Source organism: Tenrec ecaudatus, chromosome 17, assembly GCF_050624435.1.
Source record: "Tenrec ecaudatus isolate mTenEca1 chromosome 17, mTenEca1.hap1, whole genome shotgun sequence".
Lineage (NCBI taxonomy): Eukaryota > Metazoa > Chordata > Mammalia > Afrosoricida > Tenrecidae > Tenrec > Tenrec ecaudatus.
In genome coordinates, this window is record NC_134546.1 from 64,477,371 (window position 1) to 64,491,571 (window position 14,201).

A 14,201-nucleotide genomic window follows, 5' to 3' on the forward strand; every position below is an offset into this window, starting at 1 on the left:
TGTTCTTTCAGTGGAACTTTTGCTTGTGCATTATGCATTGGTCTTTTGGAAAATGCTGGTTTGCTAAGCTAAGCATTATCTTCCTAACATTTCATTATTAACTTAATATATTTCTTAATATCACTAGATAAGTTTTCAAGTCTTAGGAAACTGTCAAGACTCTTGTTGGAAAAATCCTAATTTTTGCTTGAAAATCTAATACAATTATTGACAACATACACTGTCAACAAGCTCATTAAAGACATTATAATGAACTTATAAAATTAAAGGCATTCCATTTTATAATTTCATCATTTTATTAACATAATTAACATATAATTCAATGGCTTAATTTAATTCAATTTAAATGTCTTTAAGAGAGGTATACAGTTATTACCACAATCAATTCTAGAACATTTTATTAATTCTTGTATTCCTTATTATTAGCTCATCTACCATAACCCGAATAAACTATGTCTCTATATATTTACTTATCCTGGGTTTCATATAGTCATATGAAAAAAACTAATAACAATAGCAAAATAAAACATTGAAATACCTCAGTGTAGAAGAAAGCAGAAAATAATAAAAACTAAAATAAATTTCAAATGGGGAAAAAGGGAGAACAATGATAGGTGTTAGATTTTAATGTAACTGCAATCTGCATTAATCCACCTCTCAATGCACTCTGATAGCAAGGTTGTTCACACCCCTGGTCAATGGTCAGAAGGGTTCCCTTGAAGGCTTAATCCACATGGGGACACTGCAAATGGATTTGGGCTTTCACTATCGCCCATAGCTTTTTGCAAACCAAGTGCTCAGAATTTAAGCTCTAGTCTTGGCTTTTATTGTTTTGAAACCTTTTACACACAGGCTAGTGTGCTACTTTCTTCCTGTGGCCTTAGCTGTCACCTCACTTAAAGGGCTGCTTGTTTTAATGCAAGGCTTTAAGGCCCCAGATGCCATTCTTGCTGATAGTTAGCTGGGCACCATCTGATTTCTCGGCCACATTTTGCTGGAACATATTGAGTAGGGCCATGCCATAAGATCTAATTGCTCTTACACTGGGGCTTATGATTAAGTAAAGCTCAAAATCTATTTATATACAGTAGATTAGTCTATGGTAGATATTATATGGTCCACTTTAGAGATATCATTATCCTTTTATTGAGGAATACTATAAATAATCCCTATGGGGCATATGGATTTTCTATTAATAATATCATTAATTTAGCCAATGAGAAAGAATTTAAAATACTGTTGAGAAAAGGAAAGTATACATGTACAGGACAGCTTTTTAGACTTACATGGATTGTTGACTTGTACAGATTAAAAACTTAAGTTACTGGACACTATGCAAACTGAAGGTTGGGGATAGGGCAAATTTTTCAATAATGTTCATTCACTAATGAAGAATGCCTTCTGAACTAAGACATATCATAAAAAGCAAAGAGTGTGAAGTTAGCAAGTATGTGATGGTCTTTAATTGTCCATTATTGGGTACACGTAAAGCATGACATTTGAGCCCAAGTCCAATGATTACCAAAACCACAACCTTGGGATAGCTTCTCACACTAGGGTTTCACAGCCTAAGTCCAACTTAGTATTTCAGTTCCTAAAGAAATTCTTAAGTGGAATACCTTATTTTACTGTGTGTGTATTTTAATAAAGGAAACAGTGATTAGTATAATGTGGTGCCTTTACCTTAGTTCATGTTTAAATGAGAGTAGCTTCACCCACAGTGCTTTTGTACCTTCACTGCCCATTGCCTACAATGAAAAAAGCAAATAATACCTTAATATTATTGTCAAAATGGTCTTGGTTACATATACTTCCCAGGTAGATCACAGAGATCTTTAGAAATCTGTGGGTCACATTTTACTTATTCTAATTTGTCAGATAATTCAGACATTGTTTCCTTGACACTTGGTCCTCTTATTTTTAGATTGTTGGTACCTTGATGGTAGGAATTGGTAATTTTATGCCTGTAACATTGACTGTCGTGTCTGGGATAGAGTCTTCTACGTAGTAAGCAGTCTGTGCAAGTTTATAAAATTAATAACTCTCCCTTCTATTATGCTATACTAAAACCCAGTGTCATGGAATGTATTCAACTTCAGTCACCCTCTAGGATGTAGTGGACTACCCCCATAGGATTTCCAAAGCTGTCAATCTTTACTGAGGCAGACTACTGCCATCTCTCGCTCCCATGGAGTTGGTGGTGTGTTCAAAATGCTGACCTTTCAGTTAGCCGCCGAGCACTTTTAACCACTCAGCCAATAGGACTCCTTAGTGTTTTATAGCTAGTTGAAATTATCTCAGGTCTAAAAACAGGATTATTTTAAAATAACGCCTAATAGAAAAACAAACAAGTAAAATAGCTCATTCTGAAAAACAGTTTTTTCCCTTTTCTCTCTAAGTGCCTTTGTATTATTCCATAAGATTCAAAATACAACCCATCAGTCTTTTCATCCATCTTCTTGGGGAGTGGGGTGGATGTATAAAATCAATAATAGAATTTGTTTGCCTACTGTTGGTAGCAAATAGATTATTCATCTTTTAGGATAAATTTAGCACTTTCATTCTTCTGGAGCATTCTAAATGGTATTTCACTTCCAAAGATGAGCGATTAACTAACAAGTATCTATATGAACACTAGATTCCTTAGTAATGTATATATCTCTGATAAATAGTATCTACTTAGGAGAGTAAATGGTTAAACAGCCTTTGAGATGCTGATGATACAACATGTGTGAACAGCTGTGAATGGAAAAGGTTACAGGCACAACCAATTTAAAAGGACAAGTGCTTTTTCTGTTGTTTGCTGACTTGTTGATCGGTTGCTTTTGCTTTTCTTCTCAAGGCACATTTCTCATTTTATGCACAAAGTCCCTTTCCCATCTCCGCAGAGACCACGGATTTTAGTTCAGGTAAGGCTTTCTTGCTAGGAGGGCTCACTGAATGATTCCTGACTGTCAAAATGAACACAAGGACAATAATTCCAAGTGAGAAAAGAAATTAATAAGATCTAAGAAGAACTGGATTTCTTTCCCTATATTTGTTTGAAGTATTTGGAAGATTGTGCTTTTAACAATCAGTTAAATGTCTGGAAATAGATACAAGGAAAAGCTGTATATTTACATATATTGTTAAATGATAGGAAAACTTTAAAACATACGTTAGTTCACCCTTGTCCCCAATTGAATATAAGAATAATAATGTTTTAATATTCAGATATAATATCTGGAAAATATCAAATGTGATGAGCTTTAGAACCAGCCTACATATTGACTCACCATCATGTCTTCTTTATGGAATCATTTAAACCAGAATATGCACTAGGGGTACTCCAAAAAAACCTGGAATTTTTTTAAAACTATATATTTAATTTTTTTAATAAAACAACCATATCATCTTCAAAGTGCTCTCCAATATACTTAAAAACATTTGTTAAATCTGCTATCCCATTCTTGGAAACATTTTTCAAACTTATCTGTTTGGATAGCTGAAAGCACCTTGCTCATTTATTTCTTCACTTATTCTGTGTCGCCAAATTGCTGTCCCTTCATGTCCCTCGAAACAAAAAGAAGCCGCAGGGAGTGGGGTCAGGTGACTAAGGTGTGTGGCACAAGAGAGGCAAAATCTGGCACACTGAAGTAGCTGCTTGAGCAGGTGTATTATTGTGGTGGCAAAACCCTGTCTGCCACAAATCAGGCTTTTTTTTGGTCAATACTATTTTGCAATCTTTTCAGAACCTCTAAATAGAAAGTTTAATTAACAGTCTGACCTGGCGGAACGAACCCTAAGTACACCGTCCCTGCCCTCACATCAAAAAAACAAATGAGCATGCATCATCTTGATGTTTGATTTCACTTGATGAGCTTTTTTTTTTTTTTGGACATTTTCTACTGGCTTTGAATGATGCTTGGTTTCAGGGTTGTAAGAATAGTACCTTGTTCTTGTCACCAGTAATGACCTTGGAAAAATCATCTGGGTTGCTTCAGAGAGGTTCCCTCAAAGCACAGCATGTTTTCCCTCGAAGCTCATTTTCATGGTCAGTCAGAACCCGAGACACAAACTTGGCAGGGACCCTTCTCATTCCCAAATCTTCTGTTAAAACAAGGGAGACGTCAGACCGTGTGAGATATGATGTAATAATTTATAAATTATTAATAAATTTATTATAAGAAATTATAAACTATCAAGGGTTCCTGAGGGAGGGGGAGCTGGGAGGAGGGGGGAAAAGGGAGTGATGCCAGGGGCTTAAGTGGAGAGCAAATGTTTTGAGAATGATGAGGGCAATGAATGTACAGATGTGCTTTACACAACTGATGTCTGTATGATTGTGATAAGAGTTGTATGAGCCCCTAATAAAATGATTTTTTAAAGAAGATCAAAGGGATAAACCTGACTTGAATGGTTAAAGCCTTGTCAGTTGACTCCCCTCTGACGCACATGAGGCCTGATCTAGTTTCAACGGTGTCTGTACTTATATCCTATTTGTTTGTTCAAGTGGGGTTTATTTCAGATGCAGTATGTCACTGGGGGCCACCCTCTTCAATTTTTGTTACGTTTTCCTGGTTTTCAGTATATCAAACTGAGGATTGATGACCCTCTAGGAACAGCACGTTCAGTAAGGGTTTCTGGTGGGCACAGGGAGCTGATGTTAAAGAGTTCAAGGAGGAAAATAATGCTTTCAGACTGATTGTGGTTGCGATTGTACGGCACTGCTTGATGCGATTGAACTATGGAATGATGTGATATTTCTTTAATTCTCAATAAAAAAGGTTTTAAAAAAGAAAGTAAAGTTCAAATGCTTATTTTCATTCTTCCAGTTGTCACCACATGATAATCTGATACTCAGTCAGCCTGTTTCTTCACCTCTTCCACTAAGGCAAGTACAACCTCTATTTAAGTTTCTCCAATTCCTAGCGTGAGATCCAAATGACAGTCACATATTTTCTCATCTCCCAGATAAATTTCAAATATTGTTGCAAATATTTAGCATTTACCTTTTTCTCTTAGCTAAATTCCATTTACCTGATATTTAGGTTAGAGACTTTAATAATTAAAAAAGAAACCTTTGTAGTATTTTTTGGTGTTTTTCTATCTGGTTATTATCTTCAGTACTATTATATAAATGCACACATGAGTAGATTATGAAAACAATTATTTTTAGCTTTAATTATCCTCTGGAGAACATTACACTACACTGCAGTTAATTTTAAAAAGTGACCCCAAAAGAACAGTAATTATGACTAACAAATTACAGAATTAAAACAACATATAAAAATTAAGTTATGAAACATGACTTTTTAATGGCATATTTTATTGACATTCAGTTAACTATATCATTTTTCTAGCAGAAAAATAGTTACCATGTAAATAAATTATTATGTAGTACATTTCTAAGGGAGATCATCTGCCTTCTTTGACATGAGTTTTGTAAGAATTGCAAATTATTTCATCAGCAGGCCTTGGTGCCGAGTGACCATTGTTTTCTTAACCTTTGTTAAGACCCAAAATAAACTAGAAATACTGAGACTATATATTAAAGATCAATGATCCAAAATATCTGGAGGACGGGGGAGGCAGGGAGACAGCTTTATTGAGATAAAAATTCACCAAGCATGCAATTCACCCACTGAAAGTGTACAAGTCCTTGGTGTTCAGCTTATTCTGAGTTGTAACTCTCACCACACTCCATTTTGGAGCATTGTCATCGCCCCAAAAAGAAACTCCTACCGGTTACCAGTTCCTCCCCAATTCCTCCCACCTGCCCTCAGCCCTGGACAACCACTAATCTATTTTCTGTCTCTGTAGATTAACTCTTCTAGACACTTCATATAAATGGAATCATACAATGTGGGCTTTGTGTGTGCCTTCTTTCAGTTAGCATGTTTTCAAGGTTCATCCATGTTGTAGCATGTCAATACTTTATTCTTTTTTATTACCAGATAATATTTTATTATGTGGTTAGACTACATTTACCAGTTGATGAACATTTAGGTTATCTCTACTTTTGGGCTAATCTGAATATTACTGCTTATGAAAAGACATGTTATGTGTGTACATATGTTATTTCTCCAAGAGATTTTGTTATTAGCTCTGCCATATTTTTTAAAAATCAGTAAAATTTGTATTGAGTATTATATAGGCAAAATACTAGTTGGCTTGCTAAATTAATTACTTTTTCCAACTAATATTATGTTGCCATATACAAGATGTAATTCTACTGCTTTGGTTATTAATTTGCTTTGGTTATCTATCTCATTGTTTTGAACTCTTGATGGTCCGTTACTACAGATCCCTACCATCCAAAAATAGAACATTCCTTTGAAATGGCTCATAAGCTGAAATTGTGTCAAAGTAAGAAGCAATTGACATTAAAATATGTAGACATATTTTTTTTACCATTCACAGACCCTACAAATCATTTACCAAAGAACACATAAAACCTCAACTAACACAAACATACAGTAAAAGCAAGAATGATAGGATGAATGCCCACAGCCTGAATCAAGCAGAAATAAAGGATGCACGGTGTCATTCCTGGGGAAGGAACCTGGAGACGCTACTGTCACTGCTTAGGAGACAGGCTGCCTCTTGAACAGCTTGCTTGTAAAACAAATATTGAACGTCAGTTTTGCTTTTTGTCTTTTTTCATAAAAGTGAAACTCTTATTTGGATTGATTTTGGTTTGTGAAACTAGATACTCATCTAGGTCTGTCATGAAAGTGAAGGGGCTGGTAAAAGAGACTGGAAAAGTGGAAGATACCTGTTGTTTCCAGTTCAATAGTAAACTATGTTAATAATCCAAATGTTACTATGTGCATTTATCTTAAAGGAGGTAGGCCTGAAAATCATGTAGTTTTTCTGATAATTAAAGGCAAGAATGAGCCTTGTTAAAAAAATTTCCATGAAATGATTTACAAGTATCCTTAGCATTCAGCCAAAGCATCTTTTTCATTAATTGAATTTTTTGTTTGAGCAATATCTGCATTGCAGATCTCTTTATATGTAGTAAACCTGATTACTTTTCATTTGCCTTATTGGATATAATGCAGAAGTATCAAATTATTTTGAACCTCACAAAATTACCTTGTTTTCATGCTGTGCTACCTTAATCAGCAGTCATATTTAATGTTTAATATTTAAGTATAAATTAAACCCCAATAATTTACCTTTTAATTATTTTAGATATTTTGGCCTTTATTCTTTACATCATATAGTCAATACGTTTATTTTGCTTAAATTGACAGTGGTGGCAAGTTTTCAACACTACTTCAGAATTTAGGCCCTGAAAATGCCGTGACCTTACTGGTGTTTGCTGTAACAGAACATAAAATTCTCATCCATTCCTTACGGCCTTCTGTGCTTACTAGTGTGACAGAAGCATTAGTGTCTGTGAGTATCATACCTTCTCATTGGTAATCAGTTTATTTTTAAACCTAATATAATCATATAACATAATGTCATTTTAAAGCTCATCTAAAATTCAGAGAGTAATGAATTTTTCTATTGTGGAAGCAATTTTAATTTCCTAACTCTAGTTATAGTACTTTAATTTATTATCAAGCTTTAGGTGTAAGCAGTTAAAAGAGAATTTTGTGTGTTTATAGTTTAATATACTTACGCATATTAAAAAAGCTAAATATTCTCCTGTCTTTTGTTTATCCAAGATGATTTTCCCTTTTCACTGGCCATGCCCATATGTGCCTCTCTGCCCATTGGCTCTAGCAGATGTCTTGAGTGCACCATGTCCATTCATCGTAGGGATTGATTCAAGATACTTTGATCTCTATGATCCTCCACCAGATGTGAGTTGTGTTGACCTAGATACCAACACCATTTCTCAGTAAGTACCTTTTAGTAATACCATGCCTAATAATTGTCAACCACCTTATATATGTATATAAATGCATATTTTTATGAATATTCCTTTAGAATTATTTTGAGATACATTTTCTTTGCATTTGTAGTTATTACCATCTTTTAATCTCTTACTGTGCCTCAACTGTTATATTTAGAATCCTGAGGAAAGCTTTAGTGGAAATAATAAACTTAATTCTTAGCTCTTCAAATATTTAAGAAACATTTTAGTCTTCTACTTAAAAATTTAGCAGAAAGGAAACAAATTCAAAGTAGAAAAATACTTATTTCTCTTTAATCAGATGATTATAGGTAAAATCACTGATTAAAATACTATTAATTAATTCTACAATACTATTTTTAGTCTTGTGTAATGCTATTATACTAATATTTCATAGAGAAATTAATGTATACATGTTAAAATGTTAGCAACTTTTCTGTTATATTTTTACCATCTGATACTCTAGAAATACAAGAATTTTATGTTTTCTGTATATTGGAACAGTGTCTAAGTTGTGGTTATTGGCTTTATATTTTCCTTTATAACTCAGTTTCCCTTGTGTTTTTCTTTAAACATTCCTTATTGTCAATTTAATTATACTTAAGTATTCCGGGGGGGGGGGGTGATGTAAGTCATCATAGGACATATTTAACTTCAGTTTAGTTTATTAGTAAATCTCAAAACTATCATAGTTTCAAACGACTCAATTTTTTCATATGTCAAAACCTAAAGTGCCTAAGCCATTAGAAAAGTTTAGCAAAAGAATCAGTCTTCTATTATAAAGAAGATTTGATGTAAAAAAAAAGCTTTTTCCACTAACTTTTTGAAAGCTCTTTGGCTTTTGTATATAGAAATCATTTTTCATATGGTATATTTAAAGTCAAAGATTCTTTACCAGCAACAGTTAATTATTTTCCAGGAATATATTATTCTTTAAAATTTTTTATTATTCTTTAAATATTAATGTAATATCTTTGTCTTTGCAGTTGATAGTTTTCAAAATTAAAATTAAAAGTAGTAAGTAAACACACTGTTTTTGTAATAAATTAATATTTTCTCGCCTTCCTACTTACTCGTTTTTCCTTCTGCTTTAATCACTAATGAGTTAAAGAGCCAAAGTTAAAGTGTGAATCACTTGTACTTATCAGTATTCCTGGAAGAAAGATGAGGTTTTCTATTCTGGTAAAGAATTGCTGTCTTGGAAATTCCACAGGGGCTGTTTTACCCTATCCTATAGGGTCAGAGTCTACTCAATAGCAGTGAGTTTGTTTTTGTTTTGTTTTGTGTTTTTGGAAACAGTCCTCGTGGCAAATGGATTCAAATACTCCAGGTGCTCTGAAGGGAAAGGATGAGGCTTTCTGCTCCCCTAAAGATTTACAGCCTTTAGAAGGGACACAAAGGGGCATTTCTACTATGTCTCAGAGTCGCTATGAATCGGCATCCACTCCATGGCAGTAGGGTAAACACATTTCAAGGATACCTGGTGGCACAGTGGATTAAGCGTTGGCTTCCTGACAGCAAGCTAGTTAATTCAAGACCTCTAGCCTATGGATGAGAAAAAGATGAGATTGCTCCTATAAACATGTACAGTTTGGGAAATCCTAAGGAATAGTTCTATTTTATCCTCTAAGGAAGGTGGCAGTGAATTGGCTATGGATCTTGTCTATTTAAATGCTGTTAAGTAAGGTTTAAGAGTAATATGTACCACATTAAGCTTTGTGGTGACTAACTTGATTCCAGTGCAAAAAAAAAATAGATTCAGTACCAACATAATCACAAAACTGTGAGCTATAGTTAATACAAGGGTCTGTCATCATGTAAATCAGTGTTTAAATATTCAACATCTCAATTTGCTATTTTTCTCCTAACTAAAATGTTCTTTGTGCAATGAGTTCTCTTTTTCCTTTTTTTATATGTAACAGGTATATGATTTTATCAAAAAAATCCAGCTAACAAATATATTAATGTTATCATTTAATCTCAGAACTGGAGATAAGAAAAATGTAGCCTGGAAAATACTCCCAAAGAAGCCATGTAAAAATCTCATGAACACACTGAATAATTTGCACCAGCAGTTGGCAAAATGTAAGTTGAGACTTTAATTAAAGGAAGTAATTTAATCTGAGAAAGGGATTCCAATTACTCTGCCTTACTTGTAAAAGGACAGTGTTTATTGTATCTGAAGGAAAGTGGTTTACGACCTTAAAGGGAAGTGACCATTAGGGCAAAGTTTACTAGACACTAAACAGAGATTCATACAACCAGTCTACAACTGCCACATTCTCACTGAACCATTCTCTCTTCACATAGTAAAGCATGTCAGTGTGGTTCCTTCCTTTAGCCTTGCTCTTGTTGCTAGGTGCCGTGCAGGCAGTCCCCGCACATGTAGATAACAGAATTAAACAGTTCCCGGTGCTGTGCCAAGCTCACAGTTGTTCTTATGTCCAAACCATTATTGCAGCCACGATCAGTCCGTCGTATGGAGGGTCTTGCTCATTTTTGGTGACTTTGCCAAGCATGATATCCTTCTCTAGGAACCGTTCCCTTCTGATAACATGTCCAGTGTATGTGAGGTGACGGTTCTCCAGCTTCACATGAGGGAGCATTCTGGCTGCTGTTCGTTCTTCACCAGCCCATCCTTCAATAGCTTTCCTTATTTCACACGCATATGAGGCAGTTAGGATGTCAAGGCTTGAGTTACGCTCATCTTAACCATCAAAGCAACATCTTGCTCTTTAACATTTTAGGAAGATTTTACAGCACATTTCCCCAATGCAATATGTTGTTTCATTTCTTGCCTGCTGCTTCCATGAGTTTTGGTTGTGGCTCCAAGGAAAAAGAAATCCTGGCCAATATTTATTATGATGCTGTCTTGTGGTCCATTTGTGAGGGTTTTTGTTTTCTCTGTGTTAAGTTGCAATCAGTACTGAAGGCTACAATTTTTTGTTTTTATTTTCAAGGTCTTCAAGTTCTCTTTGCTTTCAGAAAGCAAGGTTGTGTCATCTGAATATCACAGCCTGTTTAGGAGCCTTCCTCCAATCCTGATGCCATGCTTTTCTTCATATAATCCAGTTTCTCAGATTATTTATCAGCAGAAAGTTTGAATAAGTACACACCTTCCCTGAATTTAAACCAGCTGTCTCCACTTTGTGTGAATGACTGCCTCTTCACTCTCTACAGCAGTGGTTCTCAACCTTCCTAATGCCACAGCCATTTAATACAGTTCTTCATGTTGTGGTGACCCCAACTATAAAATGATTTTTGTTGCTACTTCATAACTGTGATTTTGCTGCTGTTATGAATCGGGCAGCCCCTGTGAAAGGGTCGTTTGACCCCCCAAAGGGGCCTCAACCCACAGGTTGAGAACCTTTGCTCTACAGGTTCTACATGAGCCCAGTGAAGTGCTGTGGAAATCTTTCTTCTCAATGTTAACCAGAGTTCATCATAGTTCTCGCAGTTGAGTGCCTTTGCATAGTGAATAAAATGTAAATGAATGTCTTTCTGGTCTTCTCTGCTTTCAGTCAGAATTCGTTTGATGTCAGTCGTGATGTCCTTTGTTCCATGTCCCCTCTAAATCTAGCTTCAGTTTCTGGCAGCTCCCAGTCCGTGTACTACCGCATTATTATCAAATTATCTTTAGCACAATTTTAATTGCATGTGATATTAGTGGTGGTCAATAGTTTCCACATCCTAGTTAGTTCACCTTTCTTTGGAGTGAGCACAGATATGGATATCTTCCAGTCAGGTAGCCATGGAGCTATGTTACAAATTTCTTGGCATAGACTAATGAGTGCAAGGTTAGCAATCACCTTTTCCACTGGGAATACGTGGTAGAAGGATAAGGCTTTCTATTCCCTGAAAGGTTTACAGCCTCAGAAACCCAATGGGCAGTTCTGCTTTGTACTGTAGAGCTCTCTGAGTTGTAATCAACTCCATGACAGTGGGTTGTTGTTTTTTTTCACTTGGTTTTAGTGAATATTTCTAGTGCTGTCTCAGTTTGTTGAAACATCTCAATAGGTATCAGTCATTTCCTGGAGCCTTGTTTTTCACTAGTGCCTTCAGTACAACTTTGACTTCCTTCTTCACTATCATCTGTGCTTGATCACAGGCTGCCTCTTGAAATGGCTGTCTGTTGACCAATTCTTGGCAAAGTGACGCTATTCCTTCAATCTTTTGATAGTTCCTGCATTATTCAATATTTTGTCTCTAAAGTCCTTCCATATTCCAAATCAACTGAATTTTTTCTTTATTTCTTTGAGCTTGATATATGATGAGCATATTCCATTTGGGTTTTCTAGTTCCAAGACTGTACATTTCATTATAACATTTTGTCTTCTCACATCTTCAGCATTTTTCCATTGTTCTAGAACATTTTTCTATGTTCTAGAGCAAGATTCAGAGTCTCTTCTGGGACCTACTTTGGTCTTTTCTTTCTTTCTTTCTTTAATCTTGTGCTTTCTTCGTGTATGATAATTCGAAGTCATCCCACAACTCATCTGGTCTTCAGTCTTTATTGTTCATTTTGTCAAATCTGAAAAGTTCTTTAAATTCATGTGAGATTTACTCAAAGTCATATTTCAGCTCTTATCTACTTGTTTTAATTTGCTTCAGCTTCAACCTGAACTTGTACATGAGCAAAAGGATGAGCTGCTCCTCAGTGGATCCTTGTCCTTATTTTGGCTGATGTAGTTTATTTGATATTGCTGTAAAGACGACCCGGTGAGGTTCATGTGTATAGTTACCATTTATGTTATTGAAAAAGGGTATGTGCAATTAAGAAGTCATTGGTTTGCAAAATTCTATCATAATTTCCAGCTTAGTTCCCATCACGGTCTTTATTTTGCCATTACTTAAATACCTAGGAAAAGTACAGATTTCTACTTTTATATTTCCTTCATACAAAGAGTAGAAGCTTTGTTTTGAAAAATTAAAACAGATACTTTGAACTATCATAAAATGCTTATTATGTCACTGGGGTGAGAGGTACGTCATAAGTTTTTCATTTCAGTGCATCTTAATCCTGTGCTGACCTCAAATAATTTGAAAATAGACTTGCCAAAAGTATTAGAAAATTAAACAAAAGGAAAGTTGATTGGGGTATAAGATATTTAAGTGAAAAGCTTTTATAAGAATATTTTTGACATCTTTCCAAAGTTACTAAAAAAAATTAAACCTGCATTTTCTTATCAAGTTAATCTTGGTATTATAACAAGGACCAATTCAGAATCCATACTTAATACTCACTGTGTGAAATAGTATTAGTAACGTAACAGGATATGGATTCTCATTTTTGTATTTGTTGAAATGTAAAACGTAGGAGGGCAGCAGTTCTCTTTTGTCCTGTAGGGTCACTACGTGTTAGAAGTGACCATGGCCGTAGATTGGCAGAGGACACCTTTCAGGTGCATGGAGAATAGTTGAAAAAAAAGGGGGTGGAGTGGGGTGGGGTGAGGAAACTATACTAACAAAGCTAGCCTCATGATTTAAAAATAGATGAGAAGAATTGGGATATGAAATTTAAATGGTGTCAATTATAACAATATTTGATCTTATGGGATAAAAGGATGTACATAATTTTATTTATACTACCTAGTTAATTGTTTTTAAAAAGACTTATACTTCTTTCAAATACCTAAGAAGTCTATTGTGTTTTATAGAAATATTTAAATATTATTAAAATCAATGAAATAATCACGCTTTTTAAAATTGGCATTTGGAGGAAAGGTTCCATTCAACAATTTTTACCTATTTTGCTTTGTGACTTTGATTTCAATACCCAGACTGTATTAACACACAACCTGTTTCTTCCATGTGATTACCATTTCCCTTCATCTTTCCTAATCTTTTCTGTCTTACCTTTATTCTGGGAAAATATTGTCCTTTGGTATCATATGGTTCATTGTTGTAGTAAACAATACTTCCTGGTGTAATTATTCAATATATAGACCTATCATTTCATTGAAAGTTGAGCCATACTCATAAGTTCCCTTCCAGGTTTAAGGATGTATAAGGGCCATAGTCTTGGAGACTCCATCAGTCTCTTAACAGGGCAATAAGCCTGTTCTTTTTTTTTGAGTTTTGTTTACATTTTTTCTCCTGCTCTATCCAATACCTACTGTTGTGATCTCTTTCAGAACAGTTAGGCAGTAGTATCCAGGACCATCTAGTTCTTCTGGTCCCTTTGCATCTTTGATTTTCTTCTGTCTTCTTTGCTCAGGATGAGGAGAGACCAAGAATTGCTCCTTAGATGGCTGTTCACTTACTTTGAAGACCCTAGTTGTTGTTCACCAAAGTAGGATGTGTAGAACATTGTCTTGTGTCAACTTGACCTCAGTGTCCCTTGAGATTA

At 35.0% G+C, this 14,201-nt stretch overlaps 1 protein-coding gene across 7 annotated transcripts in view; it reads left to right on the forward strand.

The window, feature by feature from the left end:
* The window catches only part of DENND4A (DENN domain containing 4A), a 162,441-nt gene that overhangs the window by 77,258 nt on the left and 70,982 nt on the right, over positions 1-14,201 (forward strand). For all 7 annotated transcript variants that reach the window (XM_075535898.1, XM_075535895.1, XM_075535900.1 and 4 more), the window contains 5 exons: positions 2,843-2,909; positions 4,815-4,873; positions 7,242-7,386; positions 7,662-7,837; positions 9,837-9,937. In XM_075535898.1, the coding sequence (XP_075392013.1) occupies positions 2,843-2,909; positions 4,815-4,873; positions 7,242-7,386; positions 7,662-7,837; positions 9,837-9,937 (548 nt within the window). The remainder of the gene's footprint in view (positions 1-2,842; positions 2,910-4,814; positions 4,874-7,241; positions 7,387-7,661; positions 7,838-9,836; positions 9,938-14,201) is intronic.